Raw genomic sequence first — 26,830 nt, forward strand, 5'->3', positions numbered from 1 at the left:
TTGGTTTGGGAGTTGGGTGCTGCAGTTGTTGTCTGCTTGCATCTATCTCTTCTCCTGCTCTTCATCTCATGTTTTTAATTTCTTTGCTTCTCCATTGATCATCATCATATCTTTTTTTTTTTGGTCGATTTTGCTTCTCGTTGCTTGCCTGCCTGTGGAATCTGAGTCAGCGCAGACCAAGGAAGCGCAGGAATACATATTACCGCAATGCCAGTTGACAGCAGCACAATCGGCCCTGGCCCGATCTACTCGTCAGCTAACGAGTAGGATGGATAGAAAATAGTTTTCTATGACAACATATTATATCGCCCAGCCCAGATAAGGCCGGACCTTCTCCAATCTGCGAGTCGGCGCGAAGCCAGACATAACAGAAAAACCCCCAATCAGTCTTGCCAAAACTCCCAAGCCAAGGTGTCATGCCGTGAAGCCCGGGACCTGGAGATATATGCATACTTCCATGTCAACACGATTGTACAGCCACACCAGATACGATGTAGACCCTCTAAACAGGAATAGGATTGAAGTACGCGAACCGATTCTCCGGATCATACTCCCGCTTCAACGCGCGCAGCCTCTCCAACCGCCAGCTTTCATACCCATACATCGACTCCAGCGACTCTATCCCCAAGGCGTAGTTGACATACGTCGTTGGCCGCCGGGTCGGCTGACCTTCGTTCCACAGGTCGCGGATCAAACCCGCCCACTCGAGCGCGGTATCATCCAACGACTCGTCGGGTAGGTAGCTGACAGAGGCCCACCTGCGGAGCGATCCATATCAGCCATCATGCCCCACAAAGCACAGCCCACACACTCTTCAGCCATAGAAGGGAAGGGAGGAACATACATGAGCAGATAATCGTCGCGGAGGGGATACGCCGACGAGGCCGGGTCGACGGCCAACACGCCCTGGAGGGAGTAGCCCTCCATGAGCACGACGGAGGTATTGAACGCGGGGTGGGAGCGGAGAATCTCGTTGAAGACCTCGTAGATCGCCCGCTGCGTCGTCACGTTGTACACCTGCAGCCCCGCGGTCGCGATGATCCTCTCGTAGCCGTGCGCGCAGATCGGATCGTTCGACCCGGTTCGCTGCACGTTCGAGATCTCGTTGACGGGGACGTTGCCGTCTTCGACGCTGAGCGGGTGCAGCGCGTCGAAGGGGGCCAGGTACGGCTGCGCCGCGGCTTCGGGGCCCGAGTACGCGAAGGACCAAGAGATGATTGCCTGTCCACGGGGGTTAAGAAAGACCTTTCCAACTACAGTAGTGAGGGATATGGGGTCGGTTTACCTCCGTCTCGCTGAACGTGCGGTTCAGTTGATATAATCCAAATTGCCACGCCATGTCGACCGGCTGCGTGCCGTTCCCCTGCAGACGATTGATTTCTTCGAACAGCGGCTCGAGCTGCGTCTGCGAAAAGACATAGGTACGGTAGTACCAGGTCTCCTCCTGACGGGGGAAGATGCGGAGTTCGAAGCTGGTGACCACGCCGAAATTGTGCCCGGCCCCTTTCATCCCCCAGAAGAGGTCGGGGTGCGAGGTTTCCGAAACAGTGATCGCTGTCCCGTTCGCCAGGACCACGTTCAGGCTGAGGTAGTTGTCGCTGACCAGCCCGTAGCGTCCCTGCATACGGCCGTGGCCTCCACCCAGACCGAGTCCGACCATTCCGACGCAGCCGCAGCTTCCGGTGGCTGGAGATTGTCAGGCGTTGATTGGTCTGATGGAAAGAAGGATAGGGGGGGGGGGGGGAGGACTGACGTGCTACATAGCCCTGTTCCCACAACACGTCCATCACCTCCTGGGTGAACGTGCCGCCTTGGAAACGAGCGGATTCGCCATTGGCATTGATTTCGATCCCGGTCAGCAGTTGCATGTCAATCTCCACTCCGTGGAACTGGCCCTGGGTACTTGTCATGCCGTGACCTCGGTTGACCGTGTAGAAAGGCAGGCTGATAGCGTTGGCATATCGAGCCTGATATCCGGGTTAGCTGTGCGTCTGGTCTTGCACGCTTGCTAAGCAAACTGACAGCGTGAGGAAAGGTGTCAAGACGTACGACGGTGGCAACATCCTCCTCGCATCCTACCTGCACGACGACCTTGATCTGCGGGGAATCGTACGCCTGGTAGCGCGACGTCGCGTTCGGCCACAGGGGGCTGTCGGGCCCAAACACGCTGGACGTGGAACACAGCAGCAGCGGACCAAGTTCAGCCTGCACTTGCACTGTGTTGAGGCTTGTGCGACATGATAACCGGGGTTGGTTTGTCTCAACGAAAGACAAGGCCCATGCCAAAGATTGTAGAGCCGCTAGGCAGCACGCTGCCTGACGAACTAGTCGAGCCATGGTTTTGTATTCCAGTTATGCACGAAGCGTCTGGATTGATGCGCATGCGGACGGGCTGGTTTAAATGCGTTTTGATCACTTGTTTCACAGGAACCAAAACCTGGCGAGCAATGCCCTCGCTAATTTAACCGTGCTTCTGTGATGCACGAAGCCTTTGAATCCTTGAGGGTGAAGATGATTTTAATTTAACCGTGTCTTGATCCCTTGTCCACAAGATGCCGAACTGCTGGGCAAAATCTGGCTCAGGCCAGGGTTATACAAGGCAGCACAAACCATTCAGCGAGTGTGTAAGACAGCAAAACCTGGCGAGGAATGCCCCCGCTAAAACACCCGGTGATGAAGTCACCTGATCTGCACGAGGAAAGAAGCAAAAACCGACTATTGACATTTAGTGCAGGGTTGCGATATCGATGTCTGCATGCAGGTGAGATGGTGCTCCTGAGTGGTTGGTTGATAAGCCCTCGTGGCGTTATTATTGCTGTCCGCAGTACGCTTATTGGGTCGATTGGCAGGCAAAAATAGGCGGGAGGATGAGAGGGGTTTATCGCTGCAGAAAACCTATGCCAATCACGGTACAGGAGTACGGCAGTGTGCCCAAAGGAATTGTCTTTCATGAATGTGGACCCTGATGTAATACCAAAGATTCTCACCTTGATATTCCTCCTCATGATCATCATGTTTTCCGTGATCTCAGTAGTGGCAGATTGAGTCAGAATATCCAACACGTCATTGACTTCGCGAACTGGGTAGTCTTGGCATGCATGAAGAAGCAATGGTTCATGGCACTGGCTGGCTGTTCGGACAACACTATTCTAGCATCTATTTCGCTCATACATGACGAGGTTGGAGTTGCGAGTTCCTCTCGATCGTGTCAGCGTTGATCGTTGCTATGTCCAGCATCGATCGCATGACCTGCGCCAGGCTGGCGGATGCGTGTATCTTGTTGTCTCCTGAAGTCCGGCCACGGAGTCCCTAATCACAAGAAAGTGCCGATTGGAACTAAAGGTCCTGTCTGACCAAGCTCGTAGAATGTTGAGGATGATCAAGCGCTCATACGGTGGTCCTGTCCACGGGTACTCCATGATCTCGAGGCCCATGGCAATCACGTGATCACGGACCTCCTTTGGCCACTTTCACTTTCGTCGGATCAATAGCATACAATGGGAGTCTCCTTCCTGCGACACATTCCTGGGGGTAAGTGCTATGAGAAACAGGCTTTCTAAGCAGTATTGTGCGCATGCCGGAGTGGCCGCACATTCCTAAGGTGTGATCAAGCCGGTAGCTGGGTCGTGGAGGGTCTATGCCTTGGCTCCGGTACTGCACTGGTTCGCTAGAGTGAAAGCCGCCCACGCATGAGAACGTTGTCCAGAAAGCCGACCTGAACCAGACCGATCATGTAGAGGATTCCGGGTAACGCCTGTCGATTGTTGTCAAGGCAGGACGTGGATGAAGCGAGAGGTCAATTTCCAGTAAATCGGCACTCATACAATACAGCATATTGATAATATCCCCGTGCTGCAAACGGACTGCGAGGTGATATAGGCGCCTGACAATCCGCGGATCGGTAACAATGTCCGCACCCGTGTCGACGAGCAAGCGAAACTCATTGAGCTTCCCCAGAGTCAACGCTCTCTCCAGGTGGGCAACATCCATCGCCAACGTCAGTCCGTGCTTCATGAGTAGCTCAATGAACCGGTAACTTTGCTCGCGCTCAAGGGCACAGCCCAATGGGCCCAGGGTGAGGGTCGGATCGGTAGGTCGAGGGGGTCCCGGCCTGGGAGACAGCGAAACATTCGGACTCGCGCCGTGTTCCAGCAGGAGCTCCGCCATTTCCGGAGACGCGCAGGCGATCGCAACTGTCAGGGCGGTGGTGTCATGTAGAGGCAGCTGATAGTCGATCTCAGCCCCCCGTGCCAGGAGATCCCGCACACGATCAAAGTCATTGTCCCGAGCTGCGTACCACAGCAGTTGGTGCAGTTCCTTCTGACGGACCCGATGCATTGTCGGGTACTTGCGCTGAAGAGCGGCGTCCAAGAAGTCGCTGATCTCGTCGAGGCGTCGGTGTGCGGAGCGGCCCATCGCGCGGGCCCCCTCGGAATTGACGGCCAGCAGATTGGCCCCTCGCTCGACCAGCGTGCGAACGGTCTCGAGGTGACCGTAGTAGGCGGCGAGCATGAGAGGGCTATTACCTCCGGGATCTTTGGCGTTGATGTCTGCGCCGTGATCTAAGAGCTTCGCCACAATGCCAGTCCGGCCGTTGCCCGCCGCAAAGAGGAGGGGATGCAGCTTAAACGTCTGCCGCGCCTCCAGTGTGATCCGCCGACAAAATGGCGCATCGGGATCCGGGCTGCTGCAGGACCAGTACGTGGTTTTCCAACTCACATCGACGCCGGAGTCCAGAAGCCGTTGCACGACCTCGTCTGCGTCATGCGCGGCCGCATTATTGAGGGCATGGGCATCACTGGCCCGTGTTCTGAGGTATCTGGCGAGTAGATAGCCGTTGAGGAATTGGTAGACGGGATCACTTTGCAGGAGCAGGACCACTTCTCTGGCATTCAGCAGGTCGGCAATCATAAAAAGCACGTCATTTGGCAAGCGAAGCAAGGACATTCTTTTAGCAATACGCCTGAAGGCGTCCAGAGGCGTCTTCAGTATGTACTAGGTACCGTGGTGTGGACGATGAAATAGGAAATGATGCTTCCCTCGCGGGCCGAAGCGATGGAGGCGACACATGCAAATAGCATAAACAGTCTAAACATGGCAAACGTTGGTAAACATGGTAAACACAGCAAACAAAGCAAACATACAACCACCACCACCACCACCACCACCAACATATTCAATCCGCCTGTCTTCTCCGCCCCACAACCTCCCCCAATCATTGTGGAACCGTAATCACCCAATGCCACCACCTCGTCGCCCCAAACCCAAGATTTCGCTGTGGAGGCGCTTTCGGATATGGCTCCGTTATGCGAGGTCCCCGCTTGAATTACGCGCTAGTTTGCAGCGGCTGAGGCAGAACCACAAACATCCCTTGATAACACTCCTACGCATGTTCATTCCGTTTCCATCATGGTACTTCAAGATTCCAGGTCCATACTCCTGTCGAGCCCTCATCGAGGATGAAAGGCGCGGGACTGGGATAATTTAGTCCATCTTCGGGGATCTCCACAACCTTAGAGCAATCCCCATCTGGCGCGTGCGCGACACCCCGCTACGGTCCATCTACCGCCTCTACGCCCTCTTCCTGGCCGGTCAATACGATTTGATGGGATATGAGACGGAGTACTTCTTCAAGCGCCCCGACTGGAAGCTACGCAACATCCCAGATCCCCAAGATCCCGACCCGCTTCGTTATGCCGTGGTCGCTTGCATTGTCGAAGAGTTACACCGGGCAGTGAATTGGCGGCTTAGTCTGGGCCTGCGAAGGAATGGTGAAGGCATCTACCGCGACCGGGAGGACGACATATGAGAATGAACCGGTGAGAAGAATGGTTGCGATGCCAACTCCGCACCTCTACTTTGGTCATAGAATCCTGTAAAGCCGGGCTCTACTTGAAGACATCCTCCCCGCAGCATCCCCGCATTCTCAAAGAGGCTTAGCCGAGAAGCTGGCAGAAATTCTTTTGCCCGATATTCTCTCCCTATCCGTTGCATGGTCTCATGGGTCGGGAGGACATCGAAGCCGTTCATGTTCATCGTACGGATCGATTCTTCGTCTAGCGGACCCCTGTTGCGTACCCTCAGCTCTCTCAACAGCGCAAGTGCGTCGAGCATATCGAAATCCCCCTTGTGTTCGCGGCGCCCGGACTGGATGCGCCGTAGTTTGCGCTCCAGAGCCCACTCCAGAGGAGCAGCCAAAACCTCGAGATTCTCCCCTTTGAACAGCGTAATGTTTTGCTTCTTGGCCTGTGCGAACAAGGCCTGGCGAGTGTTCCTGGTCACAAAGACAGCCATATCCTCATTGATCCACTCAAGGTTGAACGAGTGCCGAACTGCTACGGCGCGGATGGCTTCCTGCAAGGGAAGCTGAATGTCCTTGTCCTCGGCGAATTCGGGCTCCATCAGAAAATCGATGTCCCCCGTGCTTTCACGATTCCGCAGATACGAGACCGCAAGAAAGCCGCCGGCGGCGATGATACGGATTGGAGCGAATGCTACTATGAAATCGTTGGCGCCCAGTTCCTTGTCGAGCGCTGCAAGCCCTGTTGTTAAAAGAGAGAAGATCAGCGGGGACCAGATTGTAGACTAAGAAACAGTCGTGGCACGTCCATTCGCGGAAGTCCTTTGCATCCAGACAGCGCTTTTGCTGCGCCGCCATTAGTTCGGTGGTGTGTTTCCTTCCGTTAGCCAGTTGGCTTTCTAGATACCCCGTGCACCGGGAGTTGGAGGAATATCAAGCAGAACGATGACAAAGGGATCAAGAGTTAATTCAAGCGGATCGGTATGATCTTGGGTGCTGGTGTTCGCTGCCAGTTCTCTGTAATAATTTTGAAGTGGTGTGCTGGTTCAAGTCCTTGTTGGTAGATTCAAAGCGCCTCAGAACGGCGTGCTGGCGCCTGACATTCAGGCTGAAGGAGCAATGATGATTGGATCAAATTTATGTTCATTCACTTGCCAGGCTGGCAGGCTCGGACTCTTGATCCTGGTCCCTATTCACCCGTCATTGGGCCAGGCCTCCAAGCTCTCGATGTGTTGATCTTTTCCTCGTTCATGATCGACGCGTCCTGTCAAATCCGAACACCAAGTTCTCTTTGGTACCACACGGTGAGCCTCAGCAGCGGTGGCTTCAGCCCTGCTCCATACCTAAGGAAGAATCATTCTCCTCCACAATCCACCATTGATTGAGTATGAACATGATTCTGTGCGGAGCGGGTGGAGCAACACGGCTATTCCCGGCCGAATCCCTTGAAATTGGCGGGGCGACCCTGAATCGCCTTATCCCTCAAGTTGCAACTATCCACCGTCCAAGAATGCAGCGGAATCGCTCCGCCTGTTAAACAGGATCGACCATTGTATTCTCCCTTGAACTTCACAACAGGGCAGTAGACTCACATAGGCATCACATTTGAAAGGATGCTAACATCATCCGTTTGACATGTTCTATGACTCCAGAAGCAGACTGATGCCTGCCTCCCCAACCTCAACCCTCTATATATCTCTCGGACCACAACCCTCAGCCTAGAAGTAACCACCTCATCATCTTACCGAAAGTCTCCAGATCGGCCCCGGATAAAGGAGCAAATGTCCTCTAAAAGCCCATTGTTTCGTCTACGATGCCCGCGCTGATCCCCAGGAGCTTGACGCGGGACTGCTGCGGGGCTGTGGAGTCGAAGAACCATGGACGCGCCCGGTCCATGTCCCTGAGTCGGAATAGGTGGCGGAATCGCGCGCACTGCGGGCGGGGGCTTACAGTAGAGGTTTCCTCGTCGTGATTGTGGTCGAGTATAGTATACTGTGCTGCAACAGAATTCCCCGGTCTCTAGTTATACCCCTCAATGCGCTTGTCTGTCTATAATCGCCAAAGCTATAACACATGATCTATTCTGGGGACGGAAAAGGATAGTGCGGTGAATACATAGGTCTGGTTACATCTATCTCTATCCGAAAACCATTGACCCTCCCGTCTAGAACATGCTAAACATAGTTACAATAGGTATTTACTTGGCGATCTCCACCCCATTCGTGGCACCTGAGGGTACAAAGTGAGCTTTAGTGATCAACCAGGAACGTAATCAGACTTACCAAGAGCCTTCTTAATGTCACCGTAGATGGCAAATTGCCCAGCAGTCAGACCACCGATCATGAACAGACGAGTGGGCAGGCCAGCGAAGGAACCACGAATGCCAAGCTCGCCCGCAATCTTGACGAGACGGGAGATGGTGCTCTCCCCGGGGAGACCCTTGGTCTTGTTGATCTTCGACAGCATGGTGTCAGCGGGCTGAGAGATAATGGCCGCCGCGAAACCGGCCATGAGGCCCGATCCCAAGTTCACACCGGTCTGGGCGCCACTCGACAGCTTGGACTTGTCCAGGCGAGCGAACACAGCCTCGGAAACCTTCTCGAACGCCACGAATTTCGTCACGGTGTAGGGCACCCTATCTCACGTCAGCTCATCCCTCGGTTTCAAGTCTCTCGGTGACCCAACGTACTGTTTCAGAAGAATCGGACCAAAACCACGGTAGAAAGCACCAATGCCCTCGTTCTTGAGAATCTTGCCAAACCCGCTGACCAGACCACTGGCGAAGCCCGCCTCCGAGACGAGACGAATACGTGTAGCCTCCAGCGGGCAGAGGGCGATCGAGGCAAAGAACTCCGCACAGGCGGCGGAGACCGAATAAACCGCGATCCGGTTCTGACGGGCCTTTTCCAGACCGATGGTGTTAATGGATTGTTGCTTGAAGAACTCGTAACCACCGAACTTGAAGGCGCCCTGCATGAAGTATCCGGCAAATGTTGGGCCGAACCCGGTCAAGAGCGCACCCGCGCCCTCATTCTGGATCACCTGCCGGAAACCACCAATCATACCACGGTTGTAGGTCGCGGGGTCGAGCTGGATCCTGGTCTTGACACTTTAAGCATGTTAGTAGGTCAAGGGTGGTCGATACTGAACTGGAGGTGAACGCGATCAACAACTTACACATCAACGGGAGTGAAGGCACCGTGAGTCACCGAGCAGCAGACGGCACCGGCAAAGGCGAACCGTGCATAAAGGCCCAGGCCCTCAGCCTTACTCTGAGCAGCGGAAGTCACAGCCATTGCGGTGCTGATGACACGAAGAAGTAGGGATGGAAAAGGAATAGATGTCCCTGGACTGATGAGGGTAGATTGAGGAAAGATTCGAGAGTAAGCAGTCAGCTTGTTGACAGTTTGCTGGTGCGGCCAGCGTCAGACTAGCGGCCCGCACGTGTTTTGGGGATGACCGGCGTTTAGTTCGGTGTTTTCTTCGGTGTTTCAAAGCGTTCTACGGCGTTTTCCGGGTGTAATTAAAGACAGCGGAGAGATTTGACTGGTGGGGACAAGACGGGTGGCGCCTTTTCCTGTATGGCCAGCGGGACCACTAAATGACTTCAGGGTTCAGGGTTCAAGGCTGCTATGAGTGAGAGTCGACCATATATGCAAAAAAAAAAGAAACACTCAAAGATTTGTTTTAATCTGACACCGGCAGACGTTGTAATATTGATGGCGAGAGGACGCCGGACATGCAGTTTCAGCGAGGTCTAGAATTGGAGATCAAATATTATTGACAACAATGACAAGCTCGTCAGTTACTATAATTAGTATCAACTCCCCTGCGCCCCAACCACCCTAAAGGAGGATACGTGTTTTAACCTGCGTATTCCCAGGGAACCTTGTAACAAACATAACAATGTGCGCCAGCTATCTTGTAGTGTGCCAGGAGTAATCATTACCTGTATAAGCTGTACACAGCCCAAAGTGGTAAGTTTTCCAACTGGATATAATAAAAGTTACATGAGAAGGTATAGTGTGTAAGCCCTAGGCCCCTACTAGAGTGGCTATCACCAAATTGAATCTAGTTCAAATAATACTTCCTTGATTAGACTAAACTGCACTGGAAAGGTAGGACTTGTAATATGTACCAATGCACGGGTGCACCAATTGCAGCTGGGGGCATTGCAGTGCTTTGATCACAAGTGGTACGCGGCTTCGTACCCCGGGTATATATCTATCCCAAGTCTCGACTACATTGTCACCTATAACTTCGTCAATGATCCCACCTTTGTGGTAGTAAATTTGATGGTTTGTAAAAAGCGATGTAGACAAAACTACTCTAGCTTCTAACTCAATTCATACGCGCCTGACACTCAGAATCGTGTACCAGACGTCCTTGAAATAGTATCGACAGACGGATACGCAGTACTATACCCTAAACCGCAGATCCCTGAAGCCCTCGACTTAGTCCCCTAATCCAACCGTCAATCCTCGACCCGCAGCGCTACGCCGCAGTGGCTGAGTGCGCTGCAATTTCCGACCATGGCGAATGAGCCAGGGGAATAGCTTCAGGTGTCAAGCGGGAGACAGCCTCGTCTATCAGATCGGGTACCGAGGCACCACCAAGGATCTTCAGCAGGGGAATGTCGATATTCAGGTTCTTCGTGAACCATGAGCCGACCGTAAAGGCACTGAGGGAATCCACGCCCTGATCGATCAGAGGCACGGTCAGATTCGGCTCATCGGCCGCAGTAAGCTGCAACGCCCCACGGATCCTGCCGGAGAGGCCGTCGAGGATGATCGTGCGAACCTCGTCCATGGTTTCAGCCTTGAGAAGTTGATCCTTAACGGACCCGACCGCACCAGCAGCGTCCTCGCCCTTGGTGTGGTGATCGGACAGCTTAAAATACGCAAAGCGTGGTCGTCAAAGTAGGGGATTCGGTCATGGTTAGCAGGATTCATGTACGGCATGCCGGTGATGACTTCGACATCCTTGGTCGCCCAGTTGCGGCCAGCAACAACAGCCTCTGCAAAAAGGGCATGCAGCTCCCAGTCGTTGACCTCATTGAAGATAAACTTAACGACCTCTACCTCGTGTTCACGACCCGCTCTGGCAATGAACCCGACTCCGAACACGGCGCCAATGTCGATGGTCGATGCGGCCATCCCACGGGCACGTCTCTGCTGAGCAAGCGCATGCGTGTATGCATTTGTAGCGCTGTACGCTGCTTGTCCGGGATTCCCGGAGACCATGACAAAGGACGAGAACATCACAAAGAAGTCGAGCGGGTTAGCAGGGTCCGAGAGACGTTCGTTTAGCAGACGAGCACCCGTGACCTTGGGTGCAAGCACCATCTCCAGCATCGACAAGTCCATGTTCTTGAACATGAAATCTTGGAGGACAAGTGGTCCGAAGGCCACACCAGCAATTGCCGGCATAGTGGCACGGACGCGACTGAGACTTTCGTCGACCGAGGCCTCGCTGGAAACGTCCCTGCAACGATATCGAAATTCCTGGTCCGGGAATGGGGAAGCAGTCTTGCGAAAATGGCAATGCTCACTGGCCGGAGGGTGAGGTCGCAGTCGTTGTACGATGCAGGAATCATACATGCGCTTGCAGTAGATCTTGATGCTTTGGAGAAGGTGGTGGAGGAATTCTTAGACGGCCTGAGGCTTGCGGCTCCCCAGGCTGCTTCACTATGTAAAATGTTGGTTCATAAGGCTGTGAGTGGTAATAATGCCGACATCGACAAACTGGCCGGCGATGTATTCGAAACCATGTTAGCGCATGGTTTAGAGGCATCGCACGGAATAGCTCAATTCAACGTTGGGGTCAAGGATATAGTCTGGGAGGACTTGGACAAAGATGATAGATTGACAGCGTCATGAGGCAATCGATTAGAGCGATCAGCACAGATCATATCTAGCCCCACGCCTTGAAAGTAGAGTGAGAAGGCGTAAAGGCCAGAGAAACAATAGCAATATCGAGGAAAGCTATTCAACTGGGTGGATAGTGGGTATAGCGGAGCTAGAAAATACAACCTATTGCAGTTGATAAAAGCCCTAAGTTAGCAAAATGTCTCAGCCAGCTTCGGCGGCCTTGACTAGATTCACGATGTTCTACTTTAAGCACCGGAGTACATCACCTTTCTGAGTATAGTGGTGGCCAATGTTTGAGCGTGTGTTGGTGCAAAGTGGGCATTGGATTCGGTACTGACCTGAAACGCCGAATACTGAACACCGAAAGTCCAAGCCGGTGGCTCGATCGCACTCGGTCCGTGAGTTGAGCGGATGGTATCCGAGGGTGTGCTGTGATAGCCTAGCATCCCTGTGTAGGATATAACCAGAATGGAAAAGCCGATGGTAGTTATTGCCCGGATCGTTCCACCTTCGGATAATGGAGTCACTCGCGAATCTACCAGGTGTCGGGCTAGGTTAGAACAAGTGTGAATTGCCCGGTATATAAGATCAGCCATGGGGCTAATTGTTAAGCAAACAGTCCAGATCTGGTCCTCATCTTTGAGACCACCAGTGGGGGGTACCACACTAACATTCTTCCGCAGGCAAATTCACGAAAAACCTTGCAGAAGAGACTCAGGAGGCTTTCGATGAGCGGTGGGGAACAAGCACTGGTATGTCACTACCAGACCCGATGAGTAGGATCTCTCATTGATAAAGTGACTAGAATGGCACGAGATCGACCTGTTGGCCAGTCTCCGCGACATCGTCACACAGGTGTCAACCCGCGTCTTCCTGGGACCCGAACTCTGCAACAACAAGGAATGGCTGAATAATACACAAGCATACACGGACAACGTCTTCAAAGCAGTGAGATCGATTCGCCGCTTTTCTGCATGGTTTCGTCCCTATGTCCAATGGTTCTTGAAGGACTGTTCCAAGATCCGCCAACAGGTCAAGCGGGCCGAAGAAATTATCGAACCAGTCATCGCCAAGCGCATCGAAGAGATCGCCCTAGCCCAGAAGGGTCTCGCGGAAATGCCCAACGATGCTATCACATGGATGCACGAAGTCGCCACAGGCAAGGACAAGGAGTATCATGGCGCGCACATTCAACTGTCGCTGAGCATGGCATCAGTGCACACAACATCGGATCTCTTTTCGAATATCCTCCTCCAGCTCTGTCGGCATCCGGAGTGGATTGAACCGCTGCTCCAGGAAGAACAATCAGTCCATACTGACGGTGCCTGGGAGAAAACGTCGCTCTATCGTATGAAATTCGCCGACAGCATCATAAAGGAGACACAACGCATCAAGCCCCTAGGTGTCCGTACGTCTTCCCTCTCTACCCTTCCAAGCAGCCTAGAAGCCCAGAATTGACAGCAGTTAGCTCTATCGCACCGCCATGTCAGCGACGACGTGATCCTCCCCGATGGCACGCTCATTCCGAAAGGCGCCATCGTCGCCACCAATATGTCGCGCATGTGGGACCCGGAGTTCTACCCGAACCCCGAAGAATGGCAGCCCGATCGGTACCTTAAGCTCCGTGAGGAGCTCGGGAAGGAGCACTCGTCGCAGTTCGTGACGACCACTATGGAAAGTCTAGGGTTCAGCATCGGGAGTCACGCCTGCCCCGGGAGATTCTTTGCATCCAGCAAGACTAAGCTCCTGCTCAACCACGTGCTCCAGAACTATGAGTTTGAAAGAGTGGATACAGGGAAGAACGCGACACCCCTTTTCGTAGAATACATCACGAATCCGAAGGCCAAGCTGCGGGTGCGGAGGAAAACGATCTCTCCATAATATAGGTGGTTATACGCAATGAAGATGCCGAGGCGCGGTGTAATAAGTAACTCATCAAATCAAACAGAAGACAAAGTCACAATATATACATCCTGTTCAGCATAGCCTTTTTTCAGTTCCGTTCCAGCTTGAAGTCGCGGAAAAGGTATCTATCTGCCGCCACCTACTGGACATGAACATCGCGGAGTTTAGGGTATGAGTTAAGCAAGCATAAAGCCATATTATCTTCGGTGTCACAGGAGCCCGACCGATTGTGGTCAACTGATCTCAACAAATAAGGCTAGAGATAAGGCCCACTCTCTTTGTCTCTTCCCTTCTGCACTGCTCGGATATCTCACTCTTTAGGGTGGTCTGCCAAGTCCGCCGCCCACTAGTGCTGACAGGTATGGAAAAGTTGGCAGCGCTGGAGTTGTTCCATTGAATTCACCCCACTCTACTTCGCTTCGTCGTATATCTGATGCCTCATGATAGCATGATTTGCCATAATCACTAGTCACCAAGTCCTATAGCCGTTAAAATTTGCTTTTGTCTTTAAGATGCCGGCCGTCGCAGCAATGTCAAACGCGATCTTCACCCTAAGCATTTTTACCGGTTCCGACGATCTACTTCACCCACGAATTCATAGGCGAGAATCAAACTGCTGACAAGGTTGGAATAAGACGGAGCAGATGTGATGAATAAATCAGCCACAGGCTCGAATCTCTGATCGGTTCAGACAGTAATTGTACAACAAGCATCATTATAAATCTTCTGGCCCGGTCTATACCGCGTTTCGAACCCTTGATGTAAATGATTCACTCACCCACCCACCATGAAACAACAGAAACAGAAACAAAAAGGTAAGGGTAAAGATAGATCATGTGGAGAATTTCTTTCTCGGGGCAGTCCACTGTGCAGCATTCTCCAAGCTGCCCTGGAATAAAAACAAGTCACGCGCCTGAAGAAGTCGACAGGCGCGGATATTTTCGACCACGATAGATGAGACCCTTTCTCAATCTCGTCTTCATCCACTTGAAAATCCACGAATCAGGCAGAGAAGCGAAATAGACGGGCAATCTGGTGGGGACTATAGCCGGTACTATATATGCCGCTAAACTCAAAACCGCAACTGACCTGGACCCCGAAATGACAGTCCCGCCACTGTTCTTCGTATCCGGGGCTCTAGTCTCATTCTCATCTCCATTGTATGCTTCTACCTCGTATGCTGAATAGTCTAACAATGCGCTATATCGTAAGCGATTGGATATGTTTTATTCACAGTCAATCATACGAGACTTGATTCTTCTGGTCTGTCTCCGGCTGACAACTTCACAGGCGAGAAAAATCTATAAAGCGCACCGGGGTTGCTCCTCTTTGCTCCTCCTTCGCATTGCATTCTCCATCTTCTTTCAGTCAAGATCATACTCACCTCTACCACCATGCAGCTCCTTTCCCTCGCCACCATGGCCGTCCTCGCCGGCGTCGCCGCTGCCAAGCGAAACGTTTACATGTGCCCCGGACCGTAGGTTGATCGCACCCCTTCCATGTCGAGTCCGATACTAACCTCCATCCTCCACAGCAACTGGACGGGCCCTTGCACTCTGTTCGGCTTCGACAATGGCGAGTGCATGGATATCAGCTTCTGGGATACCCTGGGCTCTATCGGTCCGGATGAGGGTGAGTGATCAGCGAGCCTCGATCGGCGAAGATTCGAGCTAATTGTGTTCAGGCTTGGTCTGCTCCATGTTTGTTGAACCCGGCAACTGCTACATGACGACGGGCAACTTCAACTCGGGAGGCTTCGTCAGCCCCGGCATTGCCGACTTGACGACCTGGCAGATGGGCAGCGGCGAGAAGTGGCCGGGATACTGGTTCAGCAACGCCAAGACTGTCCAGTGCTTGTACCAGTAGTCAGCTGTATCTCTCATCATATCTGATTTAGCGTGCACAAATTTGAAGACATTACCTTTTTGGGAAAATGGATCTCCCTGCCGTCCTCGTTCGGAAGGGGCGGTGAGCCCTCCGGCTTGGCAGGGAGATTATCGATCTTATCTCCGTGCATACGCACAGTACCGTATCCAGAACCACACTCAGGCATCAAGCCTGCTTTATCTGACAACTAACGAGCTGAATTTACCTCACTCTAGTCTTTTGATTGGCATGCTATCAGCATATTGATCTTGTTGATCTTGTTTAATGCGCAGTCTTGACGCCGGCCAGATTGGTCTGTGGTCAGAAATGGACACAAACTACCCTGTATATCTTCAATTTGATCCTGGCTCATGAGCTAGAAACCTGAGTTTCTAGCCTGAATGAAATGGCGTAAAGTAATGGAGACAAGGATAAAGCCTCCAAGACGTGAGTTCATCATGAAAATCTTCTATTGTACTTCTGACTGTATGTCCCAGCTGGCTTTGCAAAGTGTATCATGTAGTGTACAATAATCGATATGATCTTGTCTATAGAACTTCCCCATTGCATCGCATGGAGCTTCTTCCCTTCTTTTGTCATTTGCCGTTCGGAAAAATAATATCTTCAGACATGTTTAAAGGCGTCGACATTGACCATGTTGAAGATGTTACCCACAAGAGTCGAGCGTTGCAAATACAGCTGTCCGGACTTACAGCCACAGGACAGTATTCACCAAATCTAAGCTGGCAGCAGGCCCATAGCTCGCAGCCACTCGGCGATTTTTGCCCCGCTCCCAAGGTCTCTTTATTCTCTGGGGGCAGAAAGCAAGCAAAAAGGATGTCTTTTGTAGTTAGGTAATTCTAAACCCACACGGGCCTCTCAAGGTGTCCATATGTAGATCATGGGTGATGGGGGGCAAGCCGTGTGACCGAGGCATTTTAGCTGCAGATCTAGATCAGCCCACTCCGATGCACGGTGACATAACACAACCCACACACCAACCATTCCACGAACTATACTCTTCATACCTTGTTTCAAGCTGCAGAAATGTAACTGCGGGGTTCGTGGGCTGAGAAACCAAAAAAGCAAGTATGGACTGAAACCGGTCGCAGCGCCGACAAGATCCACTGTTGAACAGGGGTCTATAGATTAACATGCCCCCCACCAGGGACTACGCACAGAGTATCCAATACCCACGATCCAATAGACAGCACACTAGGGTCGGACCGGCCGGGGCTCTGAGTTTCCAGCTGTCGATCGGTCGTACAATGGATGCAGGATTTCATAGCCCACAGGGTATGTGCGCGTCATGGTGACAGCAGAGGCAACTGGAGCTCCAGAACCTCCCCGCGGTCGCATTCTACTTAAGCTCAATGGTTTTCCTGGGCTGAGTATGTGAATCATCTTCAGAGATTGCCTTACACAGAACACACCGAGACTATTTTCTCAAACGAACACATGGATTTGTTGAAGTCTCAAGTGACCCTTCCTAAGGTGACCCTGCCCGACCTGGGGCAGGCGACCTCCGGCACGGTGAAAGACTTCCGAGCCCTAATCCAGAATGATCCTACCCTGCTCAAGAATGCCACCGCAATGTTCATCCAGGCTGGATCCGATCCCCTGAACGTTACGCAGAACCTGGCCAACTTCCTGGTGAACCTGGACAAGATCACGCGGACTGCTCCTGCCTACGACGCTTCTGCCGCTAGGAACTCCCTCGGAGGCAGCATGGGGATCCTGACCAACCTGCTGGAGCCCTATCTTAAGACCCAGGCTGGGCAGGAATTCTTCAAGGACGCGCGAGTCGACAAGGTTCTCCAATCCCTGCTCAAGGAGTGGACAGTCTACCTGAAGTCCCCGGAGTCCGCCAGCGTCCTCACCGACGAAGACGGAGGATGGTTCAACGACGCGGCCCTCCCTGAGGGGCGGGATACCTTCTTCCGTCAGTACAAGTGTGAGCCTGATGACATCCACTACGGCTACCAGTCCTGGGACCAGTTCTTCACCCGCGAGTTCCGGGAGGGCGTGCGGCCCGTCGCGGGCCCGGACGACGACAATGTCATCACGGCCGCCTGCGAGTCGATCAAGGTCGTCTTCGAGCCGGACGTCCAGCTCTCCGACACCTTCGACATCAAGGGTCACAAGTACTCGCTCAGCATGATGTTCAACGACGAGAATCTGGCCGAGAAGTTTGGCGGCGGACGGCTCTACCAGGGCTACCTGAGCGGGACGAACTACCACCGCTGGCACGCGCCCGTCTCCGGCACCGTCATCTCGTCGCATGTCATCGCGGGCACGTACTTCCCCTCCGGGCCGAACGCAGCCTTCAACGCGTCTCCCTTCACGGGTGCGATCGAGTACGAGGTCGGGGCGGCGCTGCACGAGGCCACCCGGTGCGTCATCGTGCTCGATAGCGGCAAGCTGGGCCCCGTCGCGTGCGTCTTCGCCGGCATGCGGGAGCGCGGCTCCTGCGAGCCCACGGTGCAGGTCGGCGACGCTGTGAGCAAGGGCGATCAACTTGGGATGTTCCATTTCGGCGGCAGCACGCATTGTCTGATTTTCGGTCCGCAAGTCAGGCTCTCCATGGCGGATCTTCCGTCCGATCAGAATGTCCCAGTGAACTCGCAGCTGTTTATTGTAGCGTAGGAGGTCCGCGCGAGCTTCGTGTGCAACAGGATCTTGGAGAAAGCTCGGGAAGACACATTATTTATTGGAATACTTACTTTCCGTTTGTTGGAGGGTTCTTTCGACGGCCATGAAGCCATTCTCTCGACCCGGTCTGTTTTTGTTCGAGAGTCCTCACTGTAGCAAATTATCAATGGAAAGATCAAAGTGATTCAGGGTAATTGGACTCCTGCAAGTTTTTGGGTAAAGCTTTTGTAAACGTAATTGAGACTATTGACTGCTCTCCGTGGCTCGAATCACGACTTGATAGGGGTCAGGGTTCTCGGAAGGTCATCGGAAATCCAGTAAACTCGAGGGCCCAGCATCCCATGCGAGGTGCAGCCAGAGGTGATATGTAGAAACCTTGGATGGAGATAGATAACCAGTAGAATCACCGGATGCGCGAAATTTCAAGGTTGATGTCGCCGTTCAGCAGCTGTAGCCATAAATGTGGTGTATACCGAAAGGTCTGCTATGAATTAGGACGAATCAAAGAACTAGACCAGGAACAGAACGAAGAGGTGCTCTCCTGATAGATTGACAGATAGGGCTTAGTAAAGATATAGCGCATAGAACATTCAAAGGATAATTTGATTGATTGCATAGACGCTGTAAGGTTAGAATGGATCCATAGATCGGTCAAACTGAGGTGCCATCTTCTTCTTTTTTGGGAACGTCGTCGATGTCGTACCGTACCCGCTGCCGAGGAATTCACTGTCTTTCGGGAACCCACAGCAGATCAAGGGTGGTTTGAGGTCCGGAAAGCGCTGCTTGAGCTCAACAAATGTCCACCACGCCGGGTTGGCTTGAATTGTGAAACGATTCGAATCGTGAACGATGCCGACGACGCTGAGATGCGGCTCCTCGATTACCCACGCTCCGGACTCCGCGAGGAAACCGCCCAACTTGAAGGCATAGTGGTAGCACATACGCACAGTTTCTTTCGACCGCTCCAAGCGCTTCACATACATCAACGGCTCATCACTTGGGGGAAGCACCCGGTCCGGAATCATCAGCTGCCAACGCGGCACGGGCTTTTCGTCCGTGATGCTGGGGAGCAGCACCCAGCTCGCTTCCGGACCGGGCACGCAGGTCTCTGCGAACTCGTGGTTAACGAGCTCAACGAGGGCCCAGTTCTCAGACCGGGAGAAATATTGCTCGAGGGGCTGCAGGGTCTCGGGATTCGGAGGGATGCGCCCCCAGAGGGCGTGAGGCTCGCGCGCATCGTAGATCTCGGTCGACTTGAATTCCGACTCGTAGGGGGCGCTATACCAGAAGAGCTGGCCGCCGTCGCCATTGTGAGGGTTGTCCTCGAGGAAGGGTGTGAGCACCGTCAATCCGAACCATCTGCCCTCCAGATGGAGGATGCCACCGACAATGCCCGTCCGTGGCTCGTTGTCCTCACAGCGACATGTGATGTATCGGAGCCCGCTGATGTTGCCGGTCCTTTCTACCTTGACTTCTCTTGCCTGACTCTGAGCTAAGATCGGGCCTGGAGAGAATGGTTCCTGTTTCATATTCAACATCGCGTGAGGGGTAGACTGTTGCTGCTTATCGATATCGATACCGAGGAAAGTGTCTTGGGAATGATGGACGTGGTGGGAGAGCACGAGCCGCTCTTATATACACAAGGTAGGAATTAGTTGTTTGTCTCTGCGATATCTGGATGTCAGTCTGTCCGGGACATTGAATAGAAGGACCGTTAACATGAATGAATGATACTGGCTGCACAGAAGAATCCCGTCATCCATTCACAAAGCGAGCGAAAAGTTAAAAGGCATTGGAAGAAGACATATAGCTGCAGTTAGTAACTACTCTGAAGAGTTATAGATATATTCATTGACGTGTTCAAGCTGTGTTTGTATGGCTTGGTTGAATCGCCGTGTTCTTAACGGGAACCTCAGGGAATGATACCTTAGTTTCACACCTGGATCACTTCCTCCTATTACACAAAGCCAATGTTGTGATAAGAGATAAATTTCTCTTGCCATCATGCAGCATGGACAAATTGGGCGACGATTTAGTCCTATCTAGACCTTGCAAGCAGTTGGAAATATTATCAAAAGGCTACTTCACAAGCTCAATGTTAACTTGAGAATCATGGGCATAGACCCGCAGGCCAAGCACACAGATTGCATTCCATGGCGATGGCGAACTGCCATCTGTATCGATTGCCTGGTCCTGGGAAGTTGCTTCTTCCTTATCTTGGTTTTTATTGTCATTGTCTTGTTTGTCGTCTTTCTTATCAACTTCCTTCTTGTCATCATGGCGGTTGTCTTCATGGTGTTTCTTGTCATCCTGCTTCCTCTCATCATCCTTATTGTTTTCATGTCTCTTGTCTTCACCCGGCTCGTCGTGGTGTTTTGTATCGTCTTGTACTTTGTCTTTGTGGTGTTCTTCAACGTCATTGTCTTTCTCCTCATGCAGCTTTGTTGATGCAGCGGGCGTTTGGAGTTGTGAGTGTGAAGCGTCTGAATCGTGACCTTCTCTTTGAGGAGTATCTTCCTTGCTAGCTCCATGCAGATCGTTCTCTGTTCTTGCCTCGTGTGCCTGTTGATTATTTCCAGACTCATCTTTGCCAACCTCATCTTGGGCAATGTCATCCTTGACACCATCCTTGCCAGCCTCATTCTTGCCAGCTCCATCCTTTGCAGTCTCCGCGGTCGCATTTGAGGCTTTATTGCTCTGAACTTCCATCTGTTTCCCAGATTGAACTTTAGCACTCGCCAGGTCGTAATTCATGGCAACCTGTTTTAGCTTCTGGGGATTCTTCTCCACCCACTCCCTCACCACATCTTCCACATTCTTCTTGTCGGAGTCTCTGGTTGCGAGAAGCTTGATGAGAACTTCGTATCTCCCGGGCTCAAGTGTAACCTCCGCACTGATCGAGCGGTTGCCGCGGCACTGAATCGGCCGGACTAGCAACAAGTGCTCTCCGGGCTTCGCATTCTCCTCCTGGAGGAGGAAGTGCAGCGCAAATTCGTACTGCCCTTCAAGGCCTCTCAGATAGCGCTTATCAACCTGCAGCCAAATTAGCATCTGCTTATATAACCATCATGATATCGATGCGATCACTTCGGAGAGAACAAAAACCACAGTACCAGCTACCCCAATTTCGACCACGAACTTGGTGCGAAGATACCCTTCGATCCAGGGGACACTGACACTCGTCCACCGCTGGACGACCGTCCACGTCTCGTCGAAGATGCGCGTTCGGTGCAGGAACACAAACGTCGAAAGCAGATCCTCATAGGCCATCCAGAACATGCCGTCGTCGCCGAATCGGTGCTGCAGTTTCTGAAGCCAGTAAGGGGTCCACTCGCGCGAGCCGTCGCTCCAGGGGCCATTCCACTCCCCGACCCCGCCGGTATTCCTTTCTCCCCACGGGTTCCTAGACAAAGACAGCATGTCAGCCCTATCCAGCCAGAACCCCAGATCAAGAACAGACATACCTCACCAGCACCAACCGCACCTTATTCCCATCTTCATCCTCCTCCTCTGTCGCCCGGAGAATCGAATAAGCATGTCCCAGCGCCAGACCCCCTCGCGTCCAATCCCTGCCCGACCCCAGCGCTGACGCAGCGAACACAAAATCCCGCTCCGCATTGACCAGCTCCTTCCACAGCGTGTTCTTATTGAGCACCTTGTTCGTCGCGATCGTCGTCGTCACGCCGCCAGTCATATCCTCGACCGCCTCCCCGGACCAGCCCCCGGAGAGCGCCTCGTAGTCCCCATGCACCTTGGCATACGCCTTCTCCAGCAACGGCAACCAGGTCTCGTTCGCATCGGAGCACTTGGCGAAATACAGCGCCTCGGAGCCCGTCTGATGGCGCTGGCGGTACTGCCGCGCCAGGCGGCCCGTACTGTCGTAGCGATCCCCGTAGAAGTCAAAGTCCTCGTGAGACAGGTACAGATTGTCGTCGACGACGGTGGAGACCCACCCGCCGTCGCGGTAGAAGACGAAGCCGTAGACGCCGCACTCCTCGTCGCGCGCGACACAGATCCGGTCCATCAGGTCCTGCCGGTTGCAGATCGTGGCGACGGCCGCCAGCCACCAGCAGTCGCCGTTGGCGCCCTGCTTGATATCGGTATTCGAATACCCGTCGATCGTGAACTGGGGGTTCTCGAAGATCCAGTCGACGCGGTGGACGGAGCCGGGGACGCCCCCTTCATCGTCCTCATTGTCATCGGAGGAGGAGGAGGAGGAGCTGCTGGAGCGCCAGTCGTCGTTCGCCTTCGTAGCATACCCCCTAACCCCCTTTCTCCGCACTCTATCCCCCCTTCGCGCCGCAGCACCATTTCTTTCGCGTGCGATACGCATAGGCACCCCCCTACTCTCCCCACCGAATGTCTCCCCCCGCACTAACCCGCGCAGACAGTTCCACAACTCCAGCTCGCGATCGTTCTCGATGTCGAAGTCGGGGTCCGTGAATTTCTCGTTCCCGCGGTGGCACTCCCGCACGATGCGCTGGACCTCCGCCCGGCACTGGCGCGCGGCGGCTTCGTAGCTCTCTGCTGCATTGCGCGCGGACGATTGGCCCGGGGTTGCCTGCTGCGACGGAAGGAGATCCGCGTAGAGGCTCTGAGGGAAAATAGTGGTGACCTTGCCCGGGGTTTTTGTGATGAAGCTGTTCCAGAATGCGGTGAGGGTTGCTTGGGGGTTCTTGGTGGTGGAGGGGTCTGGCGCTTGCGGGGCGGCCATTGTGCTACTCACTTTGGTAAGCAGGGGACGTGGAAGCTGGGTTGTGGGGGTGTACCGTTTAGAGCAAACGGCCAGACAAAGGTGTTTTACCTCAGGAAATGAGGTGAGAAAACGTGGGGAGGGTGTTAGATCTTATAGTTTAGTAGATTTTTAAGGGTGGGTGTGTCAATGCAGGGATGTTTGCGGGCGAGACAAGGCTGAGGCGTGAGGAAGGAGATGGGGTGTTGTCCGCCGTGTTACTGCTGTCAATCAGCCCCGCGCGCGCTTAGTCTAATGACTGGCTTTGATTCTTGGAGTATCCCTGAGAGTTTTCCGTATCTGGATCCTCATCGATATATCTATCACTTGTAAGAGGAAGCTTTACCAGGTTTACTTTGGGCCTGACAGAAGTGCATGCATCTCAAATCGTGCTGCGTATAGATGAAGAACCGAGGGAAACAACTTACACCAGCCTCGTATTCAAAGCTGCAGAGGTGCGGCTGACGAGGCCGGGTAATATGTGAATGGCGGGGAAAGTTCTGGGCATGTCTGCATGGGCGGCTCATCGCGTGCTGCCAGCCCAACTGTCACCCCAACGCTATGCAAGCACTTGGCGTCGCTATGGTTGATTGGGTTCTGGACCAATTATTGTTTAATTATACAGTACAGCAGGAGCACCCCGCATGCCAACGGTCACGGGAGGTGAGGCTGAGTGCTTTAGGCTAGGTATGCTTTTGACTTTGAGTCAATGTTCTACTCACAAGACGCTCCGAGAATTAGAATCGAGTACTCCAGCATGTACTTAGAGAAGTAGCTTGTTGCATCAGCAGTCACTCAAGCAAGTGGGCTATCGAGTGATGAGAGGTGGGCGGGAATTTCCGCAGCACGCCGCACCATCCCACGGGCGGTAAGACTGGCTGTTGTCAGCCCCAGCCCTACCTATCACTGTGTTCGGCTGCATGGAGAGTCAAGAATCGTAGCTACTTGCACTCCAGTGCCATGCAAGGAACTCAACAAACCTATTTCAAGGGCCTTGAAGGAATCAGAAGTCCATAGCCCAACAGACTTCCAAGGACTGCCCAGGAGCATGGCTGAGAATGTGATAGTCAGTGTCAACACCTACCTCAACCTCTATCGTATTTCACTTAACAGTGTGAATTGGACAAAAGGTGGCGGAGGGGTTCGTTGTATGATATCCCTACCGCAGTCGTGCGCAGGCTCACGCTGTGTTTTGGTGTTGCAGATATAGGTATGGTGAATGTGAAGGGCAAGGGTAGGACCGATTTGTATAGCGAGATGGATCTGGGGGCGAATGCCCAGGGAGCAGGGTTCTGTGACACTTCCTGCAGCGCTACGAAGCGGGGGGGGGGGGCTCTGCTATGCCTGGTGAACGTCAAAATATAATTTTTCATTGGGTCTATTCATGCTCACAATAGATACATTAAGACATTACGAAGGTAGATCCCGATATATGGGATTAATAGAAGCAAAAAATGACGGGGTGTTCTATCAGGGTATTTGGGGATCACGTGATTGGGTTGGGGGTTCACCCTCGGTGATGTTCAGATCACTTATCCACATTGCAATATGCCCCCACAGATCTCACGTCAGCTCGCACACTAGCGTGCATGGCCAATCTCTTCATCCTGAGCATTTGAATGCGCAGAAGATTCCTGAGGCTGATGTGCGACCGGGGCCGAGTGCGACGTTTCCGCCATCTCCGGGCCAGCAGTAGCAGCGGGAGCAGCGGCAGCAGGGGCAGCAGCCACAGCGCCACTTGCCTCGACCGTCGACCCGTGCCTCGACTGCGGCGCCACACTGGACGCAGGACTGGGTTCGAGCAGGCGCGGACCGGGGGTCCTCTCGGGCTGCTTGCTGGTCTTAACGCGTGCCGGGGCCGGACCCAGCATGGGCGGGTACTTGAAGCGGAAGCCCCAGACAAAGAAGAGCTTGAGCTTCGTCCCGAAGCCCATCGCCTTCCAGCGCTTCTTCAGAACCTCGCCGTCGGCCTGCGAGCGCGCCCGGTAGCCCTTGCGGAACCAGCACAGCAGGAACAACGTCAAGGGAAGAATAGTCAGCGACCAGAAGACGGGGATGCCGCGCCGGGTCTGCCAGCCGGTCATCAGGCGGCGGAAGCGGACCCAGGCCTCGATGAAGCCCAGAATCAGGAACAGACCGATCCAGCCGAGGGTCAGAATCAGGGTCAGGGCCAGGGGCGAGATCCCGAAGTAGTCCGGGTCGAGGAACCAGTTGTAGTTCTCGTCGTCCCAGTTGTTGTAGTACCCATTGTAGTAGCCACTGCCGTACGAGCTGGAGGAACTAGTGCTGGTGGGGTAGCAGCCGTCGCCGGTGTAGAGCTCGGTCGGTTGGTTGTACTGACTCAGGGAGCTCAGAGAGCTGCTGGGGACCTGGGTCGGGTCGACGTACACGATGTCGATGGTGTAGGTGGTGGGCTGGAAGGGCTGGCTGTTGTCGACGGACAGGGAGGTGGAGACCGCGGTCAAGGGCAGTAGGCTCTGCACGCGGACCGGCGGGTAGATCTCGGCTGCAGTTGTCGTGGTCCAGTGCGAGGAGCAGCCTGTGGGTGCCGTGAAAGTCAGGTTGACCACGAACATCGTGCTGTCGGCTGCGTCCTCATTGTCGTAGAGGTAGTCATAGTAATCAGACCCCACGCCGGTGGGGTACAGCTCTTGGATGACAGTGATATCGGAATTGGAGTTGATGACTTCATTGTAACCACCGTACTCGCGATAGGTGGCGATCGAGGTGATGGTGGACTTGGCTGGGGGTAGGGAGGTGACCGTGGGGGTGATTTGTTCGATTTCGGTGGTGGTATACGTCTCGTAGTAGTCGGACTCGGTGTAGACGTTCTCTTGGTAGTAGGCAGTGATAATCCAGGGAGCTGCCGCAACGAATGAAGACAGCTGGACCCAAATGAGTGACAGAAACAACAAAAACGAATGTGAGGACGCCATCCTGGGATGGTCGCCGGTGTAAATGAACTAAAGGAGCACGCAAAAAATGGAGGATGGGTGTGGCGCTCACTGGCCTTATTATACGAGGGGTCAAACAACACACTAGGCTCAACTCTGTAGAGTCACGCCGTATGGAGAGTCTATCTAGTAAGGGAAATTGGCTTTCGCTCCTCCGCCGATTCTACCAGCTGTAATTGGCCGGGTTTCATACGCAGGGACTATGTGAAGGGTCTAGGGCGCTAAGACCCTCTTTACAATCTTTGTTTTCAGGGTCAATAGGGTCAATTGACTTCTGCATCAGATCCTGACCATGTGTCTCAGCCGGGTTCACGTGTTCGTCTAACAATTGCTGCTGACTCACACCCATGCCCTTTACCATCTGGCAAAGTGTACTCCGTAGAGTGCCAGAATACCAAAATCTCTGATGGATTTCTCCCCCGACCTCTCTCCTGACAAAATACCACCTCGTCGCTGGTGGGAAATTGCCGGGGGCGAGAACCGACAGGGGAAAGAGGCTAGCGGCCTCGCTTTCAAGGTTCGGATATAGGGCTATCCGCAATGCAGCCTAGCTCCTTCAACTAGCCTCGTAAAGTTGGACGGTTTGTTCCGGATTTTCTTCATTGAGCCTCTTGGCCACCGACCTAGTGCCATTTAGTCCAGTCCGCAGCCCTGATGTGGTTAGCGAGGGACTAAGGTTTGACACGGGGGGGTGCCTGCTGATGCCTGCTGGTGCCTGATAGACTACCACTAACCGAGTCATAGGGTGTGAACGGGGGCGAGTTCTAAGAAAAGATTTTCTCTTGTGCTGTTTTGGTGCCTGAGGTGTCACTGTGGTGCCAAGGCTTGCCCTATCTTTGCTATTATCATCTGGCTCAATTCCCGCGCCCGCAGAATTTGGAGGAGAGAAAATACAGAAAACAGAAAACAGAAAAGTAGAAGAGGAAAAGAAAAGAACAAGCATTAAAAATTAGACTCATCACTAACTGGGAAGATACAATAGTTTCCAGCATTGGACGTGTGACGAGAGATCTTTAATCTCTACATGCAATACGCAAGAACGTGGACAAGA

At 53.3% G+C, this 26,830-nt stretch overlaps 11 protein-coding genes across 11 annotated transcripts; 4 read left to right on the forward strand and 7 right to left on the reverse strand.

The window, feature by feature from the left end:
- Positions 1–237: 237 nt before the first annotated feature.
- BO86DRAFT_365470 (FAD-binding oxidoreductase) lies at positions 238–2,612 on the reverse strand. The gene is made up of 5 exons (XM_025670057.1): positions 2,050–2,612; positions 1,754–1,967; positions 1,286–1,686; positions 845–1,221; positions 238–758 (listed from the first exon to the last, which is right to left on the reverse strand). Exons 1-5 carry the CDS (start codon positions 2,335–2,337, stop codon positions 503–505), a joined length of 1,536 nt encoding a protein of 511 aa, XP_025526044.1. The 5' UTR covers positions 2,338–2,612; the 3' UTR covers positions 238–502.
- A 2,593-nt stretch (positions 2,613–5,205) lies between these two features.
- BO86DRAFT_411098 (uncharacterized protein) lies at positions 5,206–5,809 on the forward strand (the record flags this gene model as incomplete). Its single annotated transcript, XM_025674554.1, has 2 exons — positions 5,206–5,429; positions 5,518–5,809. The coding sequence occupies exons 1-2, from the start codon at positions 5,410–5,412 to the stop codon at positions 5,807–5,809; spliced, it is 312 nt and encodes a 103-aa protein (XP_025526045.1). The 5' UTR covers positions 5,206–5,409.
- A 152-nt stretch (positions 5,810–5,961) lies between these two features.
- On the reverse strand, positions 5,962–6,543 carry BO86DRAFT_279624 (uncharacterized protein; the record flags this gene model as incomplete). Its single annotated transcript, XM_025667316.1, has 1 exon — positions 5,962–6,543. A coding segment is annotated over one exon (582 nt), but the record flags the coding sequence as incomplete, so codon positions are not given.
- Positions 6,544–7,740: 1,197 nt separating this feature from the next.
- Positions 7,741–9,527, reverse strand: BO86DRAFT_390525 (putative mitochondrial phosphate carrier protein (Ptp)). The gene is made up of 4 exons (XM_025672411.1): positions 8,978–9,527; positions 8,490–8,909; positions 8,083–8,435; positions 7,741–8,029 (listed from the first exon to the last, which is right to left on the reverse strand). The coding sequence occupies exons 1-4, from the start codon at positions 9,094–9,096 to the stop codon at positions 7,998–8,000; spliced, it is 924 nt and encodes a 307-aa protein (XP_025526047.1). The 5' UTR covers positions 9,097–9,527; the 3' UTR covers positions 7,741–7,997.
- A 540-nt stretch (positions 9,528–10,067) lies between these two features.
- BO86DRAFT_457371 (beta-ketoacyl reductase) lies at positions 10,068–11,229 on the reverse strand (the record flags this gene model as incomplete). The annotated part of the gene is made up of 2 exons (XM_025677219.1): positions 10,068–10,690; positions 10,774–11,229. The coding sequence occupies 2 exons, from the start codon at positions 11,227–11,229 to the stop codon at positions 10,295–10,297; spliced, it is 852 nt and encodes a 283-aa protein (XP_025526048.1). The 3' UTR covers positions 10,068–10,294.
- Positions 11,230–12,343: 1,114 nt separating this feature from the next.
- On the forward strand, positions 12,344–13,551 carry BO86DRAFT_316894 (cytochrome P450; the record flags this gene model as incomplete). Its single annotated transcript, XM_025668146.1, has 3 exons — positions 12,344–12,422; positions 12,476–13,078; positions 13,139–13,551. Coding segments are annotated over 3 exons (1,095 nt in total), but the record flags the coding sequence as incomplete, so codon positions are not given.
- A 1,418-nt stretch (positions 13,552–14,969) lies between these two features.
- On the forward strand, positions 14,970–15,441 carry BO86DRAFT_401153 (uncharacterized protein; the record flags this gene model as incomplete). Its single annotated transcript, XM_025673757.1, has 3 exons — positions 14,970–15,052; positions 15,110–15,207; positions 15,260–15,441. 3 exons carry the CDS (start codon positions 14,970–14,972, stop codon positions 15,439–15,441), a joined length of 363 nt encoding a protein of 120 aa, XP_025526050.1.
- Positions 15,442–16,485: 1,044 nt separating this feature from the next.
- BO86DRAFT_390528 (phosphatidylserine decarboxylase) lies at positions 16,486–18,258 on the forward strand. Its single transcript, XM_025672412.1, has one exon. It carries the CDS (start codon positions 16,900–16,902, stop codon positions 18,085–18,087), a length of 1,188 nt encoding a protein of 395 aa, XP_025526051.1. The 5' UTR covers positions 16,486–16,899; the 3' UTR covers positions 18,088–18,258.
- A 464-nt stretch (positions 18,259–18,722) lies between these two features.
- BO86DRAFT_433831 (uncharacterized protein) lies at positions 18,723–19,631 on the reverse strand (the record flags this gene model as incomplete). The annotated part of the gene is made up of 1 exon (XM_025675871.1): positions 18,723–19,631. The coding sequence occupies one exon, from the start codon at positions 19,629–19,631 to the stop codon at positions 18,723–18,725; it is 909 nt and encodes a 302-aa protein (XP_025526052.1).
- A 541-nt stretch (positions 19,632–20,172) lies between these two features.
- On the reverse strand, positions 20,173–22,880 carry BO86DRAFT_449266 (cysteine proteinase; the record flags this gene model as incomplete). Its single annotated transcript, XM_025676694.1, has 6 exons — positions 22,863–22,880; positions 21,558–22,811; positions 21,181–21,496; positions 20,689–21,126; positions 20,485–20,655; positions 20,173–20,454 (listed from the first exon to the last, which is right to left on the reverse strand). Exons 2-6 carry the CDS (start codon positions 22,805–22,807, stop codon positions 20,173–20,175), a joined length of 2,457 nt encoding a protein of 818 aa, XP_025526053.1. The 5' UTR covers positions 22,808–22,811; positions 22,863–22,880.
- A 1,293-nt stretch (positions 22,881–24,173) lies between these two features.
- BO86DRAFT_390529 (uncharacterized protein) lies at positions 24,174–25,794 on the reverse strand. Its single transcript, XM_025672413.1, has one exon. It carries the CDS (start codon positions 25,759–25,761, stop codon positions 24,406–24,408), a length of 1,356 nt encoding a protein of 451 aa, XP_025526054.1. The 5' UTR covers positions 25,762–25,794; the 3' UTR covers positions 24,174–24,405.
- Between the last annotated feature and the right edge of the window lie 1,036 nt (positions 25,795–26,830).

The sequence above is a fragment of the Aspergillus japonicus genome, assembly GCF_003184785.1.
Source record: "Aspergillus japonicus CBS 114.51 unplaced genomic scaffold BO86scaffold_37, whole genome shotgun sequence".
Classification (NCBI taxonomy): Eukaryota; Fungi; Ascomycota; class Eurotiomycetes; order Eurotiales; family Aspergillaceae; genus Aspergillus; species Aspergillus japonicus.